The 23,264-nt window shown below is 34.8% G+C and overlaps 1 protein-coding gene across 2 annotated transcripts; it reads left to right on the forward strand.

The window, feature by feature from the left end:
* The first annotated feature begins 1,757 nt into the window (after positions 1 to 1,757).
* On the forward strand, positions 1,758 to 23,245 carry LOC111049443 (sperm-associated antigen 7 homolog). 2 transcript variants are annotated; one of them, XM_022335515.2, is made up of 6 exons: positions 1,758 to 1,958; positions 5,432 to 5,499; positions 6,795 to 6,883; positions 7,385 to 7,556; positions 11,940 to 12,120; positions 14,070 to 23,245. In XM_022335515.2, the coding sequence occupies exons 1-6, from the start codon at positions 1,880 to 1,882 to the stop codon at positions 14,189 to 14,191; spliced, it is 711 nt and encodes a 236-aa protein (XP_022191207.1). In that variant the 5' UTR covers positions 1,758 to 1,879; the 3' UTR covers positions 14,192 to 23,245. The 2 variants fall into 2 exon arrangements, with proteins under 2 accessions (XP_022191207.1, XP_022191208.1); XM_022335516.2 differs by lacking the exon at positions 1,758 to 1,958 and adding an exon at positions 2,687 to 2,777.
* Positions 23,246 to 23,264: the final 19 nt, after the last annotated feature.

Genomic DNA, 23,264 nt, shown 5'->3' on the forward strand with positions numbered 1-23,264 from the left:
GCTAAAAATAGTTTATGAAAAATAAAATAATAAATAGTCATTACCTATGCTCATTATAGGCCTAAAAACCCCACCAGGCCACCAGGGACCAGGCTAAAACGGTCAAAACAAAATGTAAAACGGTGTACACATGTACGTTTGCCTCGGGTGAGCATACGTGTATGGGCTTGCATTCGCACGTGTGGACACTGTTCGCTGAGGCATGTGGGCGAACCGGAACCCTGTCGGTATTTTGGCGTGCTCAAAGGCGCCTCGGGCGAGCATTGAATGTACGTGTGGACGCGATTTTGCCATACGGGTGAGGCAAAACGTAAACATTGAAGGCGTCATAACCTAATTCCAATGAATTAGGTTGATGAATGACAATTCAAATTATGATCCAATAACTAATTGTCAATTGTAGGATTTTTGTAATTTTGTAGGATATGTGGATTGTCAAATATTTAAATAGAAACATGCATGGAGTATATTTGTATCATGATTAACAAATTCAGAACTGCATAATTTAAGTGAAAAAAGCTTCTCTACAGGGTTCCTACAAGAAAGTATAGCTCAAATATTATTTTACTGTGGCTATCAAATCATCTTGTGTTTGTTTCATGTTATCAATCAGAGTTGTTAATTAAAATTGTAATCTTCGATATGATATTATACGTTTTAGATAGCTAGGCTATCTATAGAGAGATTTATTCAAACTTTGAACTAGTATTCCCTTGAAGGTAAATCTTCTAGCTAATCTTTTGGAGAATCTTGTTTTGTCATGTGTATGAGCAGAGTTAGTTTAAAATGGGCAGCAATTTAGTATTTGATCCAATTTATGGCTAATTTCCTCAAAGAAGACTGTCAATTTTGTGAGACAGTGTTAAGTGCTTTGATTAGGTCATCAAAACTTGTGGAATTATTGTAGAAATTTTCTTTTTTTGAGATTCAGAATAGATATTGGAAACCAACAAATGAATCGCCTAATGCCAAGAATCTCAAAGTTAGAGCCGTTCTTGTGGAGTTATTGCTTCCCTCATGATGATATCATTTGTTTAGATAACTAGTTGAATTAGATTCAGTATATTAACAAGATAATGTTTTGACATCCTAATAAAGTTTGAATTGTCAATCTTATGTCATGTAGCAATTTATTTCCTTACTTCAACCTACAATCGTTCAACCCACCAACATCGTTTGTCAAGTTTTATTTTTGATTTTATTATATAAGTCATTGAAATAAAATGATACTGCTGCAATTTGTGATAACTATCTTCAATGATGGAATGACGCCATTGTTGTCATGTTGTGATGTTGTCATGTTGTCATTGTTGTCATGTTGCTTCGTGTCGTCTGCAAATCAGATAGCTTTTTGAATGCCGAGGCAAACGTGGATCGCGTCCACAAGGACGTACAGTGAATGTTGAGGCATGTGTACATACGATTGTTCGCGCGAATCTGTACGGACGTGTGTACAAGGCTTAAATATTGTTTGCTGCAGTTTCATTCTTTAGCGATGTTTTGTAATATTTATGATTACTCTGTAGGCTTTTATCAAGCTTTGGAGCTTGGATCCAATAATTGATGAAAATGAATTAATTGCTGTAATTCATTTACCAAGCATATTATGAATTACTAGTCGAATTTTGATCCTCATATTAAAAAGAGAAGGTTTGAGTTTGCTTGATTTTGCAAAATGCATGAATTGTTTCAGTTCCATTATTTCCCGTAATTTGGCACCTCTATGCTCTGCTCTCAACGTCCCGCCTTATCTATCTGGGGTCTGGGCATCTGGGAATTGCTCACTGCTGCTCCGTGATTGCCTGTATTTTTTTGCAGTTTACGCACCGCTTTATTTTGTATAGTTGTCTTATTTTTTTAGGCTTTCAATTTGATTAATATGGATCTTCTGAGTTCTATTATAAATTCCATGGATAAACCACCATCTGTAAGTGATGATCAACGAGAGCTCATGAAAAGTAAGTTGAATTATGAATTCGTTATTTTGTTTGAATAAGAGGTTATGTTTGCTCTTTACGAATACACCTTAGAAGAGGTGAATTACCTATTTGGAGGCGTTGTTTTTTTTAAATACAGCTTGGTTCAACGAGAATTGTTATTCTAACATTTGAAATTCATCTATCAATCAGTGTTGCTTTAATTTTTGAAGGTTCCCTACTTGATAAAGTGTCCTGATAATTTGATGAAAACAAACACAACTAGCCCTCTTGCTCAATTGCGCATCAAACAAAATTTTCTCCTTTGCAGTCACTCAGAGAGTAAAGTACCTTTTTATATGATGTTCAAATTAAATTAGGTAATGATTATTTGGTTTTTTTATTTTTCATAGACTATTTTCATCTGATTATTCATCATCAAGGTTTTATTGGAGAAATATTTTGCATAAATTATAATAAGAACTGTAATGATACAAATCCCGCGCCACATTCAGTAATCATTTCATAAATAGTTTGTACATGATAATGTAATAGTACTATAATAGTACATAATATTTTGTTATAATTTAGTTTTGACAGTTTATAAAGTAATGAAATATTACAAATGAGGAAAATAATAAATTAGCCATGCACATTAAAATTTAAATAATAAAAAATGTATTTCAAAGGACAGTTTTGAGGTTAGATTGTCCTACAGTTTTACCGCCAATCTGGGCAAAGTTTTTGTAGCAAGTTGGATTTTGTTAGACGAGCTATTTGAGTTCGAATGCCTAAGAATTTAATAAAAATTATTGTTAAGTGGTGTCTTTGTGTGTTCGTTGGCACGATTTTCTCATTGCCGTAAGTATTATGCAGTGTAAGATGACTGGAATATTCAAAGAAATAATATATTGTATCCTTTAACATTTACATCGTAAATATTATGCTATAGCCTACTATTAACCTAGAAGGTTAGTCTATATTATTCATTTGTATTAAGTTATTTTTGTTTATTTTCTTAAGTGAGGAATATAATTTGAGAATTATTATTCAACAATTTGTCTTCATTAATTGAAATCTCACAATTTCCAATTGGATAATCATATTTCCAATTATTAAAATTTTGTCAAAAAACGTACCCATCACCGCCGTTTTATTCATTTAGGTACATAGTGCCAACGAGCATGTCTGCCGAAACGCAACATCTCAGAACTTAGCAAAGAGCTCTCATGAACCTCAAAAGGTTCTTATAAATTTCAAGACTATGAGCATCCTGTTTTGAGACCTGGTAGGTATGGTGCTCTATAAACGTCATCATAAAGCCTTTGACTTCTGGATGTAGTCGATCATTTTAGGATAAGGTGTCAGTAAATTGTTAGTAACAAAATATTTTGATTTCCCTCCTTTTTAAATTTCTATAATATCACCAAAAATTGTCATGGAAACTTGGAACGATCACATAGAAAGTTACCACATATCACATTATAATTCAGATTTGACAAAATCATTCTAACATCTGCTAATAATAAGTTCTTGTTATGGTAATATTTCTAAGATAGGTTCTGTCAGAATTTTAAACGGGTTAGCAGGTTACAGAGAAGAGCTGACAAGATAAATTAGGTAGGTTGTAAGACTGAACTAATTTGCAAAATTATCTTTTCAAGTCTCCTCCGTTCCTCTATAATAGGCCTTCGTTTTTTAGATAAAGACATTGCAATAATGAAGCTTTGGTAGTAAATACAGAGTGGGACAGGGAAGTTTGCTTTTTTAGTTGATGGTCACGGCTGTTTAGTAAATGGCTGTCATTAGGTGGAACTTATCCTTGATGACTAATTAAATGGAATAGTTCGAAGTTGGGACTTATCCTTGATGACTAATTTAATGGAATAGTTCGAAGTTGGTATCCCTCCATTCTCAGGCATCATCATGTAGTGGGTGGAGATGTAACGCAAATTTGCTGAGAAATTGTAATTCACCAAAAGTCATCACGTTATTTTTATACAAAATGAATTTTCTGTTAGTTTCTTTATTGCATAAGGGTGAAGTCCAAGTACTAATCTGTTCATTGGTCTAATAGCCATTGCAATTGACATGCAAACTTCTTCTTAATGCCATTAGTTTCTCTGGAGCTATTGACCGGTGCAACAGTTGATGACGGCAAGAAACACATCGATGGGGTGCCATATTGGAATAGAAGCAACTTGCACATTGTGCAACGATTATATATATAGAGGATTGTTGGAGAAGTATAGCATTTTTGTTATTGAAATTATTTCTTCTTACGCAAATTTGCGTTGCACCTTCACCCACTTCTGATGACACCTTAGAATAGAAAGATTAAAATTCCAGCTATCTCATGATATACAGTCATGGTGGATTGCTTCAGTCCCATCATTATTATAATAGCCATTTCAATTGACCGCTATTTAAAATAAGCAAACTTCTGCTCCACTTTCTGCCTACTGCCAAAACTTTATTATTACAGTGTCTACAAAAATGTAGACTTTGAATGAAGACTTGCAAAATTAATTCAGTCTTATAACTAACTCCCTACCAATCAATCCAAGTACTACTTTGCTCTACTCTATACAAGGGATAGAGGGAATTGATGAGTTTCCCTATTCCGTAGGGTGGCTCTTCATGAAGGGAAACCCACTCATGTGGGCCTTGAAATAATTGGTAAGTTGCCAGCTGCCACCGCAATTGAACAAGTAGTTGGTGTGCTATTCATTATCCATAAGAGATGTATTGTTGATAAATAGTGTATATAAAACGTCGACTATATAATGTTTAAGAATGGATTCAGTTGAGATGTGGATTGTTTGTAAGCTTTTATGTAGATGTGATTCGTTTTATCCAAGCACTTGTCAACCTCAATACTCTTGAAAGTGATACTATTCATTATATGAATTATTATGGAACAAACAAAACCCAAGGACCATTAATTTAGTGTGTGCCTTATTAAGATTCACATGAAGCTTGATATGATGAAAGGGAAGATGACCATAAGCTTGAGCTGCTGAAGTTTTGTGTTAACGCAGCTAAAAAAGGATAAATTGAATTAGCCTACGTAATAATAATATCGAGTGACCTGGTTGTCTCAGGTCTGGTGTCATAGTTTTCAGGTCGCAACTAATCAATTTCAGGTCCTCTGACATGACCCAACGACTGCTTTTTAAGGCAGCCGGGACCGACGTCAACCATTATCACTCTCGCATTTTAGTTTGAATGAAATATTTCTTCAAAGTTTTCTAGATGTTTGATAGTTGATAATCAACTGCAGACTGAAAACTGTAAAGTGCTTTGCATTAATCTAAAATAAGTGTGTGTGGAATAATCAATGAAAGCCACATACAGAATATTCATGAATATGCCTGCAGATAAAAATCATTGTGTCATTTTTCTTTTATACAACAGTTCCACGTTGGGCCAGTTCCACGATAAAAATCCAAATATTTTCTCAAGCGTCTTTTGTAATTCTCTTAATTTTGCAATATACTTTCTATATGTTTCAGAGCAAAGAGAGGATATGATACGTATGCGGAGTGAGGAGAAAGAAAAATTTTGTAAATTCAGGAGGAAGGTTAGAAAAAGCTTTGATTATTAAAAGAAAAGTGTCAATAGAAATTGGACTGTAGGATAATATAGAAATTGGAAAAATATCCAAATCCTATATTGTTATATTTGAGTATATAGTTTTATTGATACAGGTTTCAATTTTCATGGCATCATTGTCAGTTTCTGAGGAAGTTGAAACTGTCTATAAATGAAACTCTAAAAATTGAATTAGACAACATAATGTTGTGTTTTTATTATTCAATTATGTGTGTTCAAATTCAATTCAATTCAAAATGTATTTATTATGCACATCAATACAAAAATTATGACAAAAAATAATTGTCTGTTTACATAATTTACCTTATTTATAATTACAGAAATAACTTCATTTGATAAATAAAATGAAATAACCATCAACTAAAAAATAATAGAAAAGTGCAAAATAAAATTCTCATCATTCTATGAATAACATTGAATTCACATCAATTTGAATGTTTTAATCATTCACATAGGTCTACACATTATATTCACACGACATCAGTTGTTCACACACAGGCCTGTTTTTCAATTATATTCAATAATTGAAGAATCTAGAATTAATTAATTGTACAGATAAAACAGAATTAGTCAGTTGAAGTCAAAGACTTCTTGATTGGTATTTGGGTAAGATATTGGAGTTCAGATAAAATTTTCTAACAATAGGTTGCATAGATTTTGATTCCAAGAGAGATTCAAACTCACATATTTCTTGAAAATGGCATCAATGTCCGAAACATGTTGTGATTGAATATTTCAAAAAGGGTACTAAGATTTTTATTTTTCTTTCTATTTCTTGATAATAACATCAAAATTAGATAAATGTTTCAAATTTCTCATTTTGCATGAATCTGATATTTCATCTCTTTTTAGTAGGCATATTTTTGCAACGATGTTGCAAAGTAACTAGGAATATTTTTCTCATTGATTTATATAAGTCAATGTTACACGAGATCTTGTAGGCTGTAATTTATCTAAAGATTATTGATATTTATTTACGAATTGGGCTGAAGGGTTGGTCACTCTTATTTCAAATGTTTATATTTTTGCTGTGTTATTATTTTATGTTATAAATGAACTGATTAAATGATTTTCAAATGAAGATTTTTTTCAAGCATCAATAAGTGAAACATACGTATTGGATCATAATCCAGAACCTTCGTCAAAAATATATTATACAGTTAAATGTCTTGATAGCTCAAAAGCACTTGTCTAATGACTCAGAAACATCCTTATAAACAATTTTTCTTACTGCTTTCCGTCATAATATATATTAATTTTCAGGTCGAGGAAAGGATTAATCTCTTTCAGAAGGATGAAAACGAAAAAAGACTGAAGTTCGAACCTATGGATCATGTATTCCGTGGTATTATGTAAGTATTAAATTGTAATGTTTTATTAAGTTATTGAGAATGTATTACATGAAAATGATAATGCAACTCAGAGGTTTACAGCATATCGACAAGACAAACCTCATCACATCGAAAGTATAATACAAATGTTGTTCTTCAGAAATAAGAACTTACAAAACTTGTTTTGATCGATTCAATCTTAAATGTCAAAAACCTACAATATTGAGTAACACTGGACTGATAATTGTTGTTTTTTTTTGAAAATCAGTCACTTGGATCAAGCATTTCTGTTGTGTTCTTATTTCATGAAACTAAATCAATTTCTTGTCACAATCATTCAAAATTCATTTCAACATTTTTTGAAATGTTCATTTTGACAGACTTTTTCTAACAAGATTTCAGTAATAATTGTTTTTCTACTTTGCTATGACATGTATTACTTTTTTGACAATAAACTGTTTTGATTTTTCCCCCTAGATTTCTATGATTACTGTATTTATTGATCTTTTTCATTTATCGCAGTCACGACGTAGCTGAAATAGCTGGCATGACAGCATACTCATTTGGAGCAGAAGGCTATGATCGACATACAATGGTTTATAAACGAGATTATCCTCCATGTGATGATGAAATCGCTACACTTAGAAATGGCGAAGAATGGAATGAAGAGAAAGCAAAGGAATTGGCTGAAAAAGTAAGTATTACGGTACTCTTTTCGTTTTCCAGAACTCACGATATTCAATAATAATGTATTTTGTTCAGAAAATCTTGAAAAAGTTCTATTCAATATTATAATTGACTTTTAAGATGATATTATGCTTACTATGAATATAACTATGAATAGACTACTAAAATATTAAACTATACCCTGTACAGATAATCTAAAAAAATATGTTCATCATTATAATTGAAAATAACATGCTTAATAATATCGATATAAGGATCCGTGAAACTTCAACGGTACAATGGTGGATTCAGCGGTCAACTAGCTAATTTTAAACAGAACAAACTATTTTTTTTGTATGACGATTTACAGTTCAAAATTATTTAGGCTTTTCTCTTCCAAAATTCAGTTTATTAAATCCGTCCATACAATCTGAAAAATCAATAATGATATGTAATTTTATGTATATAATTATAAAGCCCTAGTAGATAGAAAGAACGTACAAAAGTATCACATTCTCATAATTTATCAACACAGTAATGTGGGAAGATGATATTTTAAGAATATAAAACTTTTATGTGGTATGTAGCACCTTACATCCTTCATATCTTTTGATGTTGGCATAGACAAATCACAACATAGATCAATGAAAGAACAAATTTAACGTCTGTTAAATGCGGTCATTTTCATCTATACAATTTTTGTGAGAATTTCATCGTCACTGTAGGTCTCTAGGAAGATTTCAGTTGAAAACCCCAAATGTAGATTAATACATTTGTACACATGAAGCATTGAGTTATGCCACAGATTCATTCTTGTCTGTGGTAATGAACAATCAGGAATGTTCCTCGTGAAATGCTTCAGAGGAGTATGGTAATCTCATAACGTCATAAGTCATAACGTTTATAGGAGAATACAAGATTGAAGACATGAACTTACCACATTACCGTTCCATCAGTTCAAACTACTGTATCTAAATATTCTAAATACTTTTTGTTCGATTTTTCATCAAATTTACTTCAAGGATCACTCTACAGTCTGAGTGATTACCCTAAACATTGGGTGAATGTACAAGCAGAAAGAAAATCTGAAATTGTTTGTCATATATACTATTTATATTCATTGACCGTTTGAAAAACCACGTTATTATGATATTTCCCAATTATAAAATGTATTCACAGTCTCCAATATTTCAAATTATATTAAAGTCAGAAGTAAAATTAAAAAATCCGTAGTAATAACATTCAATCAATTTGCTTTGTATTCAATCTCAAAATCGGAATTCAATAAACATTCCAAAATGTTTCTCAATAATGTGTAAAATCTATAATATTATTTCAGTTGAAAAATATTCCCCTTTAGAAAAATAGTACCCTTAAAAAAAAGACATTTTCATATAAAATACTAAAACAACTAGTTTCGGATGTTCAATCCATTTTCTAGTTTTTAAAAACATCTGAAACTAGTTGTTTTTGGATTTTATATAAGAAAGTTTTTTTATAAAAAGTGTACTATGGGACTATTTTTCAAGTAACAAATCAAGTAGCCCTTATGAAATACGTTATTAGAACTGTATTTATTGTCACAAAGTGAATTTTTGTGACGGACGTAGAGCCGTCGTCTAATGTATAATTTAGCAAATTTATTTTATTTTAGAATAAGAATAGGGTCGACTTCCAGATATATTTTGTTGGACTTGTAGTTGTGTATGTGCATCATCACCATCGCCGTCAACCCCTATAAATCATCAGCAACAGATTCATTATAACTAGAAATTTCCAGATCTTGTTTACCACTCTGAGCGTTCTCGTATCTAGTATTGCATTAGCAGCAGCCGTATCATCAAAGCGATAGGCAACTACCGAGTTGAGTCGGTATCGTTCTTCTTGTAATTTCTGGTGAGAAATATTGTTTACCGGCCTGATTTAGTGTAGTAATTAGTATCATTGTCATCATTAGCTGCACCCTTAACATCAGGAGCAGCTGAGTCAAACCCTGTCACATGACTAGTGGCGTGATCGTCTTTTCAGACTCCCATTGGTCGGCTTTTCCCCCGGCCTCCTAATTTTCAGCAACCCGGTGCTGCTTCAAGAAGACCTGGGAGAGAAGCAGTTGTTCGGTGGTTGAGCGTGAGATCGGGTCGCGAATCTCCTCTCCTTACGACGTTCCCGGTACTAGTTATTTCTAGGGGAATTATTCTACTTTGTGTTAATATAGAATATTGTAGGACGAGTTCCGGACAACTCGAAGATAGAACTTCCTGGGGGATTTTCTCTCTTGTCGGTTATTTTTCCTAAATTCGTATCACTGGGGGAGAACGAGTTATTCTTGGTTTTGAAACCTGTAAGGGATCTTAAGTTTGTACTACAAACAGTTAAGTGGGAAATTTAACTAGGCTCTTGTAGCGGGTTATTTTTGAGTACTTAATTTATAAGTCTCGACTCTGTCGCTTCACGACGTTTTTAATTATAATACGGGAAGTGGGAATCGGTTCGCTATTCTCCGTATCAGTATCCACGTCGATTCAGGTAATTGTATGTCAGGACTGGTAGTCCGTATATTTTTCCTTCTCTGTAGTAAAGTGGCCTTCAGTTTAAAGAGTAATTTTTCTCCATTGAATTTTTATTCTTGTAGGGAAATCCCTGTCCTTTTTAAGAATAGTTTTTCTCAATTAATTTTTATTCTTGTGGGAAAATCCCTATTCTTTTTGAGAAAAGTTTTCTCGATTAATTTTTATCCCTGTAGAGAGATTATTATCATTTATGGTAAATTTTCCTTGCTTAGTTTTCATACTATAGAGTGGCCCTGTATTTTAAATTCGCTCAGCAGTTCCTGACTTGCTGTAATTCCAAGTAGGAAAAATCCAATCCTTTTCCTAGAGAACTCAGGTGCAGCTTGAGTTCGTCCTTGTCGAAGTTGGTAGACTGCGACATCCTTTCTCTTACTTTCTCTTCGCTTTCCCTATTCTAAAATCCTTCTAGCTCTCAGGTACAGCTTGAGGACTTCCTCGCCGAAGTTTCTAGACTGCGGCATCCTTTCTCTTACTTTCTCTTCACTTTCCCTATTCTAAAATCCTTCTAGCTCTCAGGTACAGCTTGAGGACTCCCTTGCCGAAGTTCATAGACTGCGGCATCCTCTCTCTTTCTTTCCCTTAATTTTTCCTTTCCTGTTTAGCACGAGATCTCAGTTCCAGACTAGAGATCGTCCCCGTCGCGGTCCTCAGACCAGCGAGAGGTGTAGGAAACCTTATGTAGAGCAGGATCTCAGTCACAGATTAGAGATCGACCCAGTCGCGGTTCTCAGACCAGCGAGAAGCTTAGGAGAATCCTTGTAAACCCTTCCCTATTCTCTCATAATAGTCGACATAGTGACTATTAATTTAAAAGCGTTTCGGACGATTGAGAGTGATTCCCATACCCTTAAGGGCAGTCACAGATTGGCCCTTAATAACCGGCGCGCAGTCACCGCGGAAATCCTGTTTAGCAGTTTCAGAATTGCTGAAAATCCTTTCGCAGCTGCAGGCTCGCGATTCAGAAATCCGACACCCGAAACCTCATCCTCCAAACTTTAATTATCATAAAATTGAAATAGATATACTATGTTTAGCTAGCAGGTCCAGCCTGCTGAGAGCTAGAGCGCAATTCTCAGATTGCGGATTATTGAGCAGATATTTATTTGCTGTAGAGAATAATAATCTTATTATTGATTCTCTGTTCCCTATACCCTATACCGTATACCTCATACCCTGCACCCTATTCTCTATAGCTTACACCCTATACCGTGCCCTATTTAACTACATCTTAAATACTACTAATAACTCCATAGTTCCGTCATACCTTTACCCCATAGCTCTCACCTTAAACCCCATAGAAAAACCACATCCCGGGGTTGCAGGTACAGCTTGCTCGCCGTCAATTCGCAGTTGGTTCAGATTGCGTACTACCTTTATAAATAGAACTATTGGTAGGGATCTGATAGTCAGATCCGTCTCCTTGTATAGGGTTATCTTAATCTCCCTTAATACCCACCCTGTATTCCAAAGGCCGAGGCCGAATCGGCCAGCAACGGCACGGACAAACACTCTTCCCCTGAAATTAAAAATCTCGCGAAAGAAGCAGAGGGTAAAGAATCAGGATAGAGGGAGAAGTGTAGGTCCGGTAACTCCACCTGTTCAGTACGGCTACTGACCCCGACCCATATCCGACTGTAGCTAGTCCGCGTTGTAGCAATACTTCGCAATTATTAGGAAACCTAGAGGGTGGAATAGGGTATTCTAATATTATATATTCGAATCAATAAATGTATTTGACCGCAAATCATTATTAGTAGTAATATTATTACCTTAGGCATAAATGGACACGTCTTATTCAGAAAGACTTCTTTTTTTAATTACAATACATTGATTTATTACAGAGAAAGCTTGCTGAAAAAGCAAAAGCAGCTGAAGAGTGCGCAAAGAAGTCAAAACGTAAGGCAAGACCGAGAAAAATAATACCAAAGACCAATTACCAAATTAAGTACCAGCATTTAATTGGCACTGAAGTTGCCAAAGATGCTGCAAGGGTTACTCAGACCAACAAAAGCTATGGCTTCGGTAAGTAGGTCTATTCTACTATACAGAGTTTATACAGGCTGTTTCCCAACTCCCTACCAATATTCTAGGGCAATGTTCCTGGGTAAAAAAACATTTCTAAATATAATTTTCAAACTGTCTGAAAGTCCTTAGTTACTCTCCTAGCCGCCATTTTGTATTTTTTTCACTTACTGTATTTTCCAATTAATGACTGAACAGAAAGTGAAACTTCGCACAATCATTCATGACAACTATGCAGAGCTACAAAATTATGACAATTTTTTTAATTCATGAGACGAAATGACGGTCTTTTAAAATTGTATTTCTTGAGTTATTTATAAAAATACAGTGCAAAAACGAAATGGCAGCTGGGTGAGTAACTAAGGACTTTTAGAAAGTTTTTAAATTATAATATTTAGATATGTTTCGTACCCAGGAACATTGCCCTAGAATATTGGTAGGTAGTTCGGAAACACTATGTTTACATGAATATTGGAGATTCAACTCTTTATAATATTTCTTGCATTAAACTTACAGTTTCATGAAAAAGCATCTCAAACAGTATTTTTACTTTCCTTGTCCTATTACCATAGGTAAGGAAAGTATTGCTTTCCAAAAAAAATTAAGGTACCCTAATTTCATGTTTTCTATACGTTTCAAGGTCCCCTGAGTCCAAAAACATGATTTTTGGGTGTTGATCTGTGTGTGTGTGTCTGTGAACACGATAACTCCATTCCTAATTAACCGATTGACTTGAAATTTTAAACTTAAGGTCCTTATCCCATGAGGATCCGACGGTAAGAAATTCAATAAAATTCGATTCAAAATGGCGGATATTAGCTAAAAAACCATGTTTTTCTCGAAAACAAACGGCTCTAACGATTTTCTTCATATTCATACCCTAGATAGCTATTTATAAGCCCTATCAACTGACATGACTCTGAATTCATTTCTGGGAAAATTGCAGGAGCTCCGTAATATTCCTGAGAAGAATGAATTTTGTTGAATTTCTATCACGATTTTCTCAAAAATGACTTGACCGATTTTTTTCAAATTCATACCCTGTATAGTTATAAATCAGCTCTATTAACTGGCATGAGTCTCCTCCCTGAGAAATTAACAGGGGGTCCACCCCATCCTTGAGAAATTTACTTTGTAACCTCCTTCTCGTGCGTGAGGTAGGTAGGTAGAGCACTTTATTCAAAAGAACTCATGTCGATATTTTATTTGTAGAACATCTGTTCTGACAACTTCTAAAAAATCCTCAAATTCCATAATTCAAACAAAGGAAAATGTACTCTGAACTCAATAACAATAGTATAATCGTAGTTTAAATTATTTAGCCGCCAATCGGCATATAATGTTATTCCCCCAAATTATCCTCGTTAATGAGGCTTATAGATCAATGATCAAGGAAAGTTGTGTGAGTGTACCACACCAGATTTTTTTTTGCACCAGTTTGCATGTGCGTGCCGCAACCACTAGAGTAAGTTAAACTGGATAGGCTGCAAGTGTCCAAACTCTACGTAATTCTCACCTTACTAACGCCATGCGGTTTTTACCTTGGTGGCTTCATCAAGGACCGTGTATAAGTGTCTTCACCAACAGCTGATCTTGCTGAAATGGGTTTAAAGCAGTTGCTGCAGATCTCTGCTACTGGAGATACTCTTATTTTGAAGAAGAAATTACTAAAGTATAAGAAGCAGCTGTTGCTGCAATCCCTAAAGGAACTCAAGAAACACTTCTTACAGAAATAATGTATATTGCACTTTCTTTTACCTCACTTACTTCACAAGATCCATGTATATTTTATTTAATTTTGTTCAATAAAAACTATTCTATTCTATCCTTTTCTTTTGCACTTTCTCTAATTTCGCACATATCATATATCGATTCATTCAATAATATATTCAAATAAATGTTGAATTGAATCCATTTGGATATATTTGAATCTAAATTTTGTTTTCCAGTTCCAAGCGAGAATAAGAAGGATATAAGATCAATTGAACAAACTCTGGCCGATATAAAATCGAAGAAACGACAGAAGCTGGATAACCCAAACAGTTCTGCTGCTGGCAGTCCAGATTACTAAAAGCATCCTCAGTAACAGCTGCTGCAGTATTCGGTAATCTTCAATTATTCACAGAAAATGTGATTGTCCACCTTGTTGAAAGAGTGGTAGTAGGTTACCCTGAGACATAATTGTATCTCTAAACCATTGATGTTTATGTAATCATTGTATTGTCGCATTGATTGAACCTATTGGTTCCATTGTCCGTAGATATATGTAAACTTGTTTGAATAAGTCTTATCCCAGTGTGGTATCACCTACAATGAAATTCCCAGTCAGTGTAAGTGTTAGAAATAAACCATAAAATTGATGTGCAACTAAACTTTTTTCTACTGGTCAAGAAGAATAATCTTGTTCTCAATCTTATTTTTCGTGTTCATAGAGTGGTAATCATCCAGTCGTCCCATAAATCTGATTTGTCATTTAAAATATCAAGGGAAAGATTTGAGATTTGAAAGATGCGCTCAAAATGTACTAGTCACAATTTTATGTTATTCAAATCTAGTGATACCTTAATTTTTTATTCATTTCGTTTTCAGCTATTATTTTCTCTGAATTCCCCCCAATTCTATCATGCTTACTTGATATATCACTATATTGAATTTTTCCTATTTTATTTTTTCTCATTTGTCATTTAAAAGATCGAGGGAAAGATTTGAGATTTGAAAAATGCGCTCAAAATTTACTACTTACAGTATTACGGTATTTAAGTTTATATACCGCACAAAATAGGTAATTAAGTTTATATACCACAAACGTGCGCTCGCGCGATAGATAGAAAAATGTTATTGTATACTCGAGGTGACTTCCATGTTTGGCATTGAGTTTATTTATATTTCAAAATTATCTTTTTTGGGGAGAGCTCGTTTGATAGGACTGATAGTAAAGTCTATCTGATCTAGTGAAGGGGATAGGCTTGTTTTTTATAATACCGTTTTATCTGTCGCAGTTTTGGCAGTTTAAAAAAAATTGTATTATTAGAGAATGAACAGTTTGGTCAATACTATCCAAGTTCGTTTAAGTTGTTTGTACATTCAATTCAATCTGAAGAACATCGAAGACATTCTGACATCGGCATTCCAGAAGATACAAAACTAAGTGCTTTTATCGATCTGGAAGCTTAGTGGGTGAGCAGAGTGCAAGCGGCGGCGTCGGCAGCAAGCAAGTGCTCGCGCATATGCAGGACGTTCATCACGCGAATGGCGCAGGCAACGCGCGTCGCAAACAACACAAGCAACAGCAGCAACAGTTAAGCAAATCTGGCGGCGCAACCAAACATTCCTTGCTTCGTTTGTGACGAACGAAGCAAGGAATACAATTTGATTGTTTAATGGCAAACAACATATTCTTATTCTTAAAAAGCCGACCAACTTCGCGCACCCCTGGATGATGACGTCACTCGAAGGACATGGCGGCGCTGTTCTTGACATGGATTTCTGCCCGAACGGCAAATTCCTAGCCACCTGTGCTGAAGACGGTGGAAGCAGCGGAACATCGAGTGAAAGTGAGGCTAACAAGAAGAACATCCCTTCGCGGACGAGAGGACAGCTCATCACCCGGCACAACAGTGAATAAGAAAGCTTTCACCAGTGCTCGATTTGCAAAAAGTGTGATCAACAATGACATCAGCAAACTGTATGCCAAACTCTGTTGGTATGGGGGTATAGGGGATATCCGGTGTGGATATGACCATCATCCATCACTTGCAGCAGTGCGTCATAAACCCTGATGATCTCCTCTGGATGGGATACTCTGTGTAAAGCTCCATTTATTCTGGCCACGCCATTGTCTTCAAGCCATCCATCAATCACTCCAAGACCATCCACAACATTCACCTCTACAAAAGAAGCAAAAGCCCAATCAAGACAGCGGCAAGTGAGCAGTTCGACCAAACCAATCATTGGGTTAGATGTGAACGCTAGGGAATTTGCGCCCAAATTCTTCAACTATGGGACAACTCTCATAAAACGAAACTCTAACCCGGACTTCAAGGCGCAGATTCCCGCAGCAACATCCCTGAAGAAGCTCAGTGAGTGCCAAGGAGGCAGGAAATGTTTCAGGTGTGGCATTGTGACTTTTTTTCACAAGATGGGAGGTATTTGACCTCTGAGCAGTGTCTGTATCACTGGGGGAAACTGCGGCCACAGTTCGATCGAACATCGATCTACGAATGTTGTAAAGGAAACAAGAATGCTAAAGGATGTACAACTGCATGCGTTGAATGGGCTACACGAGAAAGTGAGGGTAACAAGGAGAATATCCCTTCGCATACGGTTGGTCTCTTCAGGCATTAGAAGAAGAACCATCATGGACGCCGAGTGGACAGCTCATCACCCGGCACAACAGTGAATAAGAAAGCTTTCACCAGTGGTCGATTTGCAAAAAGTGTGATAACAATGACATCAGCAAACTGTATGCCAAACTCTGTTGGTAGGGGGTTTCATGACGCAATGGTTTCTATTGAGCAATTTTTTTTTTAAACTATAAAAAACAAGCCTATCCTCTACCCTCTGCAAGGTTATGTGAGGACCCGTCCCAGGAAGACACCTGTCCCGGAATGTAATATGGTTGAATATTATGATTGGACTATTTCAATTTGAAATATATATTTAAAAAATTCTTGAATAAAGAAATATGAACGCTACTCGCTTGGCTGCAAAGATTTCAATTGTTATGGTAATAAAATGAAATGGATCTCAACAAAAAAACACCTACCTTTCAAGATGCCCTTCCGTTTGGAATTCACTGATAGACGCGACTTTACAAATTAAAATAAAAGATCAAACTATCTGAACTAATGAATCGGACAAAATTGTCTTCTCCAATAATACAATTCTTTTTTTATACTGCCCGAACTGCGACAGAAAAAACCTATAAAAAACAAGCCTATCCTCTTCACTAGATCAGATGGACTTTACTATCAGTCCTATCAAACGAGCTCTCCCCAAAAAGATAATTTTGGGGTATAAATAAACTATCCGTCAATGCTAAACATGAAAGTCACCTCGAGTATGCAATAACATTTTTATCTATCGCTCGAGCACACGTTTGTTATTAAATAGAGGAAAGCTACAGTCAATATTGAAAACAAACAAATAAAGAATCTTTCTGCCAATGACAAATGACTGTTCATTGAATTATAATTTGAAACTGTAAAATCCTGATCAATATGAGATAAATATATTATTATAAGTTCCATATGACCAGGTGACAAATTTTATTTCATTTTTTGCTTCTATTCAGCATGATTTTTTTATTTTCTTTTTTGGTTCTATTAAGCATGATCACCATTATTAAACAAACGCACTATCTCAGATCTCATACAAATCTAGGTGAATGTATTCTATAACTAAATTTTTGTCACTAGGAAGTTCCTTATTACTATGTACACTGTACACTAATGTAGCTTATTTAGACCCAACACTAAGGAAGAGTGTATTTTGATGGTTTTAGATACTAGTATATTTTGTAATGTCTATTTTATCCAACTTATTCACCAATACCTTCTGAAGTGTCACGATGGTGCTATAACTTTGTTAAGTTATTTTGTAGTAAGCCTGTAAGTGGTTTTGAGAGAATAATGATAGTTATTCGCGGGTACTCTTAGTAGCTTTATTGTGAGGAAAGAATGTTTCAATTGTGAAAAAGTCAAGTTTGATCTCTATTATATGGTATTATTACCAAAAAGCATTAGTGCTTTTGCTATGTTCAGGGGGATTATTTCTCATTTTTTCTTTAGATAAGTTTTATTGTTACCAAAAGGCATTAGTATTAATTTGCCATGTTCAATCGAATTATTTCTCAATTTTCTGTAGATAAGTTTTATTGTTACCAAAAGGCATTAATATTAATTTGCCATGTTCAATCGTATTATTTCTCATTTCTCTGTAGATAAGTTCTATTGTTACCAAAAGGCATTAGTATCAATTTGCCATGTTCAATCGAATTATTTCTCAATTTTCTGTAGATAAGTTTTATTGTTACCAAAAGGCATTAATATTAATTTGTCATGTTCAATCGAATTATTTCTCAATTTTCTGTAGATAAGTTTTATTGTTACCAAAAGGCATTAATATTAATTTGTCATGTTCAATCGAATTATTTCTCATTTTTTCTGTAAATAAGCTATAAATATCTCTAGAACACATATTAGTTTTATAATTTCTAGTTTGATTAGTACTGTTGTTTTTTGTTTTTTTTTTATTCAAGTCGATTCATTTATCCACCCCTTAGTATGAGATTAGATCATTTATTAATAAAACACATTGAAGTAAGTTAAATGATATTCACCTTCTCGTGTAATATCTCGTCATATCATATTAAAGATGTATTTGTTTTGTTAATTTTTATTGATTTAGTTTATACAATCATCTTCTATGACACACGCAATTTATATATTTGTATAGAACTAATATTGATTATTTATCTATTTCGTTATTACTACTATCAGTCATCACTGTAGGAGCAATATTTATTTCAAATCATATCAATCTTGAGGATTGATTCATATTATATTATATCAATCTTAATATGTGATTTTTTATTATACCAGTATCAATATTTGAATGATAAACTTAGTTGCTCAAATAGAACCTCATTTATTTCATTCATTAATACAAACACAAATCATAATAATATATGAATATGACTGAGCGAGAGCAACAGGCCTAAACCAAAACTGCTCTACTCCCAAATTTTATAAATAATAATTATAATATCGAAGTGACCTGGCTGGCTGACTCAGATCTGGTGTCAGAGTTTTCAGGTCGCAACTGATCAATTTCAGGGCCTCTGACAAGACCTAGCCACTGCTTTTTAGGCAGCCGGGACCGACGGCTTAACGTGTCTATCCAAAACACGGGAGTGGCCCGAGATAAATATCTTAAATTATTCAATTTTCAAAAAATAGGTTATATCTTCACTGCTAAGAACTGAAGTCCAATATTAGAAACTATCGATAGTTTTATTTGGCGAAGGAAACCTCTCGAGATGGTTCCACCTGCAACTGCTTCAATTAGGACACCACGGATCCACAGTTTAAGTGGAGTTCGAAACACCACAATGTCCTTCAACTACTTGCGATGGGTTGAATAATCTTATATATACTGTATACTCCGAATTAATCAAAAGAGGAAACTGTTGACTGGTCCTGACCTCATTCTTGTGAGATTTTCTTCTTTATTGATTCGTTAGGTGTTTCCCTGCAATAACTTTGCCGGCTGCTCTCATTTTAGCTGCTGCTTGCAGGAGTACATCTCATCTTTTGTCTTTAAAAAGCAACCGACAGCAATTTTAGGCACAGTCAAAATCCTCACTTTCCACATCATTACTTCGAGGATTCGTTCTTGATTACTCAATCTATCACCGTGATTCTTTGCCGATATTTTTCTAGGACTGACGTGGCAGTTCGGTTTTCAAAAGTACAATAGGAATATAATCTTCTTCAATACTTGGACGTCCGGTTGACGAGTTTACATTCTCGACAGGCTTCACATGTTTGGTGGGAGATCTCTGTCTTGCTCATGTGCGGAAGGAGGCAGGAGGGCTGGTTAGATTTCAGGTTCGTCTAGAATTCTCTCGGACATGAGGAACTGACAACATTATCATCGTTACTGGTAATATTACTAACATTACCTACAACACCTGTGGTATTCTCAATTCCCTGCCCGTCACATCATGACCAGTTTTTTCGGAAGAACTGGGATGTGAAACTTCTCTTTCCACATTTTGTGCACCCAAAGGCTCATCAAAATAGATAACGTCAGTCCCATCACTCTCAGTGATTTCGTTTTGGTGCTTCCTGATCGATGTCGTTGATGACTCTGTTCATAGCATTCAAGTTCTCACGACTTCCCTAAACAAAGCCAGTAAACAGTTTTGAGTTGTCGGATCGGTTTGACAACTCGTCGGGCAATGGTCTCACAATCAGAATCAGGGACAAGTATTTCTTCACAAACCACCAAACAGGACTTTGGTGACGGATGTTGTAGACAAATTGTTGGGTTTTGTTTTTGATGTTGTTGCATGTTGCGTTCACGTTGGAAGCTGGAGAGGCTTGGATAATGTCATCATCATCATAATCTACAAGGATTGGCATATTTACTCTCCGTTCTCCTCCGCTCAACTGCATGCGATTCTCTCCTCACTCTTACTCTATCCTCTGTCAGCTCTTCTTCGTCCTCTCCAACTGACTCAGTGATTCGATGATCCGTGTACATTATTGAAGGTCAATTATTTGGACGTTATTGCTTGGAGGCCAAGCGGTCGTGGTTGAATTTGTTCAGTTTGACGACTTGTTCGCTGCGAGACAAGGAGGTCGCCTCGTCTCTCCTCAGATTCGATGATGCGATGGCAGCACCTGATACATTTCTGCGACAAATGTTGATGACCTCATTCATGCCACGCACAGGGGAGAAGTTGACAGTCGAGTCTTGCAGTTCCTCCTGGTTACTGCTATCGTCACTTCTAGAATTTTCCCTAAAAAGTGCTTCACCACAGATGGAAATTACTGAGATATTGCAATTATTCAAATGATAATGAATTAATAATAATTATTAAACGAAAATCCAAATAAAATGTTGTAATTCATATAAAATAAGATATAGCATTTAATTTGGATTTTCGTTTAATAATAATTATTAATTCACCACAGTTAGAAAATCAGAATCCAAATCTTCCTTGTCTGCTTTTCCTTCTATTACCTTCACCATTATTACCTTCCGCTTCCATCATGACCAGGATCCTGGATTGGCAGTGTCACATCTGGGTAGTGTCTTATCAAGTCCTCAAATGAGCTTCCAGGAACTCATCTAGGATGTAGAGAGGATTCTCTTGCAGCCATCTCTTCATGGTCCTTGCAAATTTGCCTGCTTCTAAATCCCTGATTCTCTGTGGCAACCTGCTGTACATCTTGATTGAGAGCCAGGTAAGCCAGGTGAAAATTCGCAGATACTCTCTTAGCAAAAAGCCACAGTGTTCAAGGCAAACCTCAAAGCATGAATGATACGTTTCTGTCAACTCAGAGAACAGGGAAATAGTAGGTATGAGCCTTTTTTAACATCTCTTCAATAGGTGAGCATCTAAAGAAGGTATATTCATGAAAATACTATCATTGTATTACAGTACTTTGATATTTGAGAGTTCAAGATAGTTGAGAGGTATGGATGTCTGTCCATGGTCTTGGTGAGCCAGCTCAATAATGCTTCCTCCTCTTAAGTTCCGTCTGTGGATCGATTCTCTCGTTGACAACTTGCCCACCTCCTCTCTCACAAACCGGAGACACAACAGGATGTATTGTCCATATACCATTCGGATCCACAGCCTCCGTTATTATTCTCTATTCATATTTTCTTTTAATCTGCATTCATCTTCTCTTCTCATATTTTGATCAACCACCTTCCTTAGAAACTTATGGCCAGCTGGCTCTTCAAGACTGTTGAAATATAGATTGCATAATCACAATATGTAATGCAGCTGAACAAAAACATCTTGAACATAATTTTACAAACTGTATGTCCCTTTCCCATATCATAGAAAATTAATACAAGAAATATAAGGAAACATGTCCATTATAATGAGAATATCAGCTCAAATGTCTTAAGTTCTGATCGAACGATGAAATAAATGAAATTCTTGAAGGTGAGAATGTGTTCCGTTTTATTAAATCAAAAAGATTGCTCTGGGCTGGTCATGTTGAGAGAATGGCAGAACATCGAGTGCCAAAAGCAATTTATAAGGCCAGGATGGAGAGCAGAAGACCAGGAGGGGAGACTACGCAACCGATGTTATATAATATTAATTATAATATTATTCTGTTATGAATTGGAGGGTGATTTCCAAAGATGGGGATAATTAATTATGTTATTTATATGAATTATCAAAATTTGGGAATAGAATAGTTTTGGGCCAAGCCTGCTCTTCCTTCCCAATCATATTTATATGATTTGTGATTGTATCTACAAATAAATAATAGCATGGAGACGAAAGGCGTGTCCGTAATGTGTGGAGGGCTCTTGTGCGAGAGGCAAAGCTGTTAAGTCAGAAGAAGAAGAAGATGTCTTTAGTTTGAATCTACTGAGTGTATGTCATTTCAAAGTCCGTCTTAAGGTTATATTAATTCACCTCTTTATAGATCTTTCAAAATCAAACAATTATTAACGCACAGTATTCTCCTTCTATTTCGGACAATAATAATCGAGGTGCATGCACAAATTTTAATTTTGTATTTTCTTGTCTGTTTCGTTGAGAATATTATTAACTAGACTGAATGTTGAGAAATTTTTTTATTGTATTTTTCAAGTAAGTCATGCCGACTGAGAAATCTTTTCCAACTGAGAAAAAAATTTTACTTGGTATACAATTTAAATGTAATACCTTAACAAATTCAGCATTTTGTAAGATAAGGAGATCAATACAATACATACTGTAACTCAATTTTCTTGGAAAAAATTATATTTTCTCTATATAATTATCATAATTGTTGACGTAAATTAGCCAAGAATTCTTAGATTCGTTATATATTACGTTTATTTTAAGTGGAAGTGGAGATTTTCTATTCTGAACTTCCTATAATGGAATTTCTTCTCTACAAGTTGAAATCATATTTTGATCAACAATTTTTACTATAATTCACTTTCAACTTCTCATTTTCAATCAATTACAGTAGAACTTCAATAATTAAGGATAATTTAGATAATTTGAATTTTCAGAGTAACACAAAAACGCTGGTATTAGCTTACTTCACATGCAAGTGTACTCAAGTTTCTCTGTTATTGTAAATTATTTTTCGAATTAATATTGGAGATTATGTTTTACACAAATTTATTAGTTGACTTGAAAATATTTAGTTATATTTCAATCATTCATATATATATTTTTTATCGACGATAATTGATATATAATGCAGAATATTGTGTCCCAATATCTTATCGAACCTCAGTATTGTTGAATGTATGTAGAATATAAAATATATGTTCATTACATAATCTTTATAATCTTTCATGGAAGAGAATAAAATATGTGTTGAAATACTGCAGATCCAAGTTTCCTGTATTAAATGTATGAAATATTTTCAAATCGAGCCTATTATTTGACA

The sequence above is a fragment of the Nilaparvata lugens genome, chromosome X (assembly GCF_014356525.2).
Source record: "Nilaparvata lugens isolate BPH chromosome X, ASM1435652v1, whole genome shotgun sequence".
NCBI classification, from domain to species: Eukaryota; Metazoa; Arthropoda; class Insecta; order Hemiptera; family Delphacidae; genus Nilaparvata; species Nilaparvata lugens.

Excerpts from the sequence above, each read along its gene's own strand:
- LOC111049443 (XM_022335515.2), top strand. The coding sequence starts at position 1,880 with ATGGATCTTCTGAGTTCTATTATAAATTCCATGGATAAACCACCATCT. Across the intron at positions 6,884-7,384 it reads CATGTATTCCGTGGTATTAT|TCACGACGTAGCTGAAATAG; the intron begins GTAAGTATTAAA and ends CATTTATCGCAG. Across the intron at positions 7,557-11,939 it reads CAAAGGAATTGGCTGAAAAA|AGAAAGCTTGCTGAAAAAGC; the intron begins GTAAGTATTACG and ends GATTTATTACAG.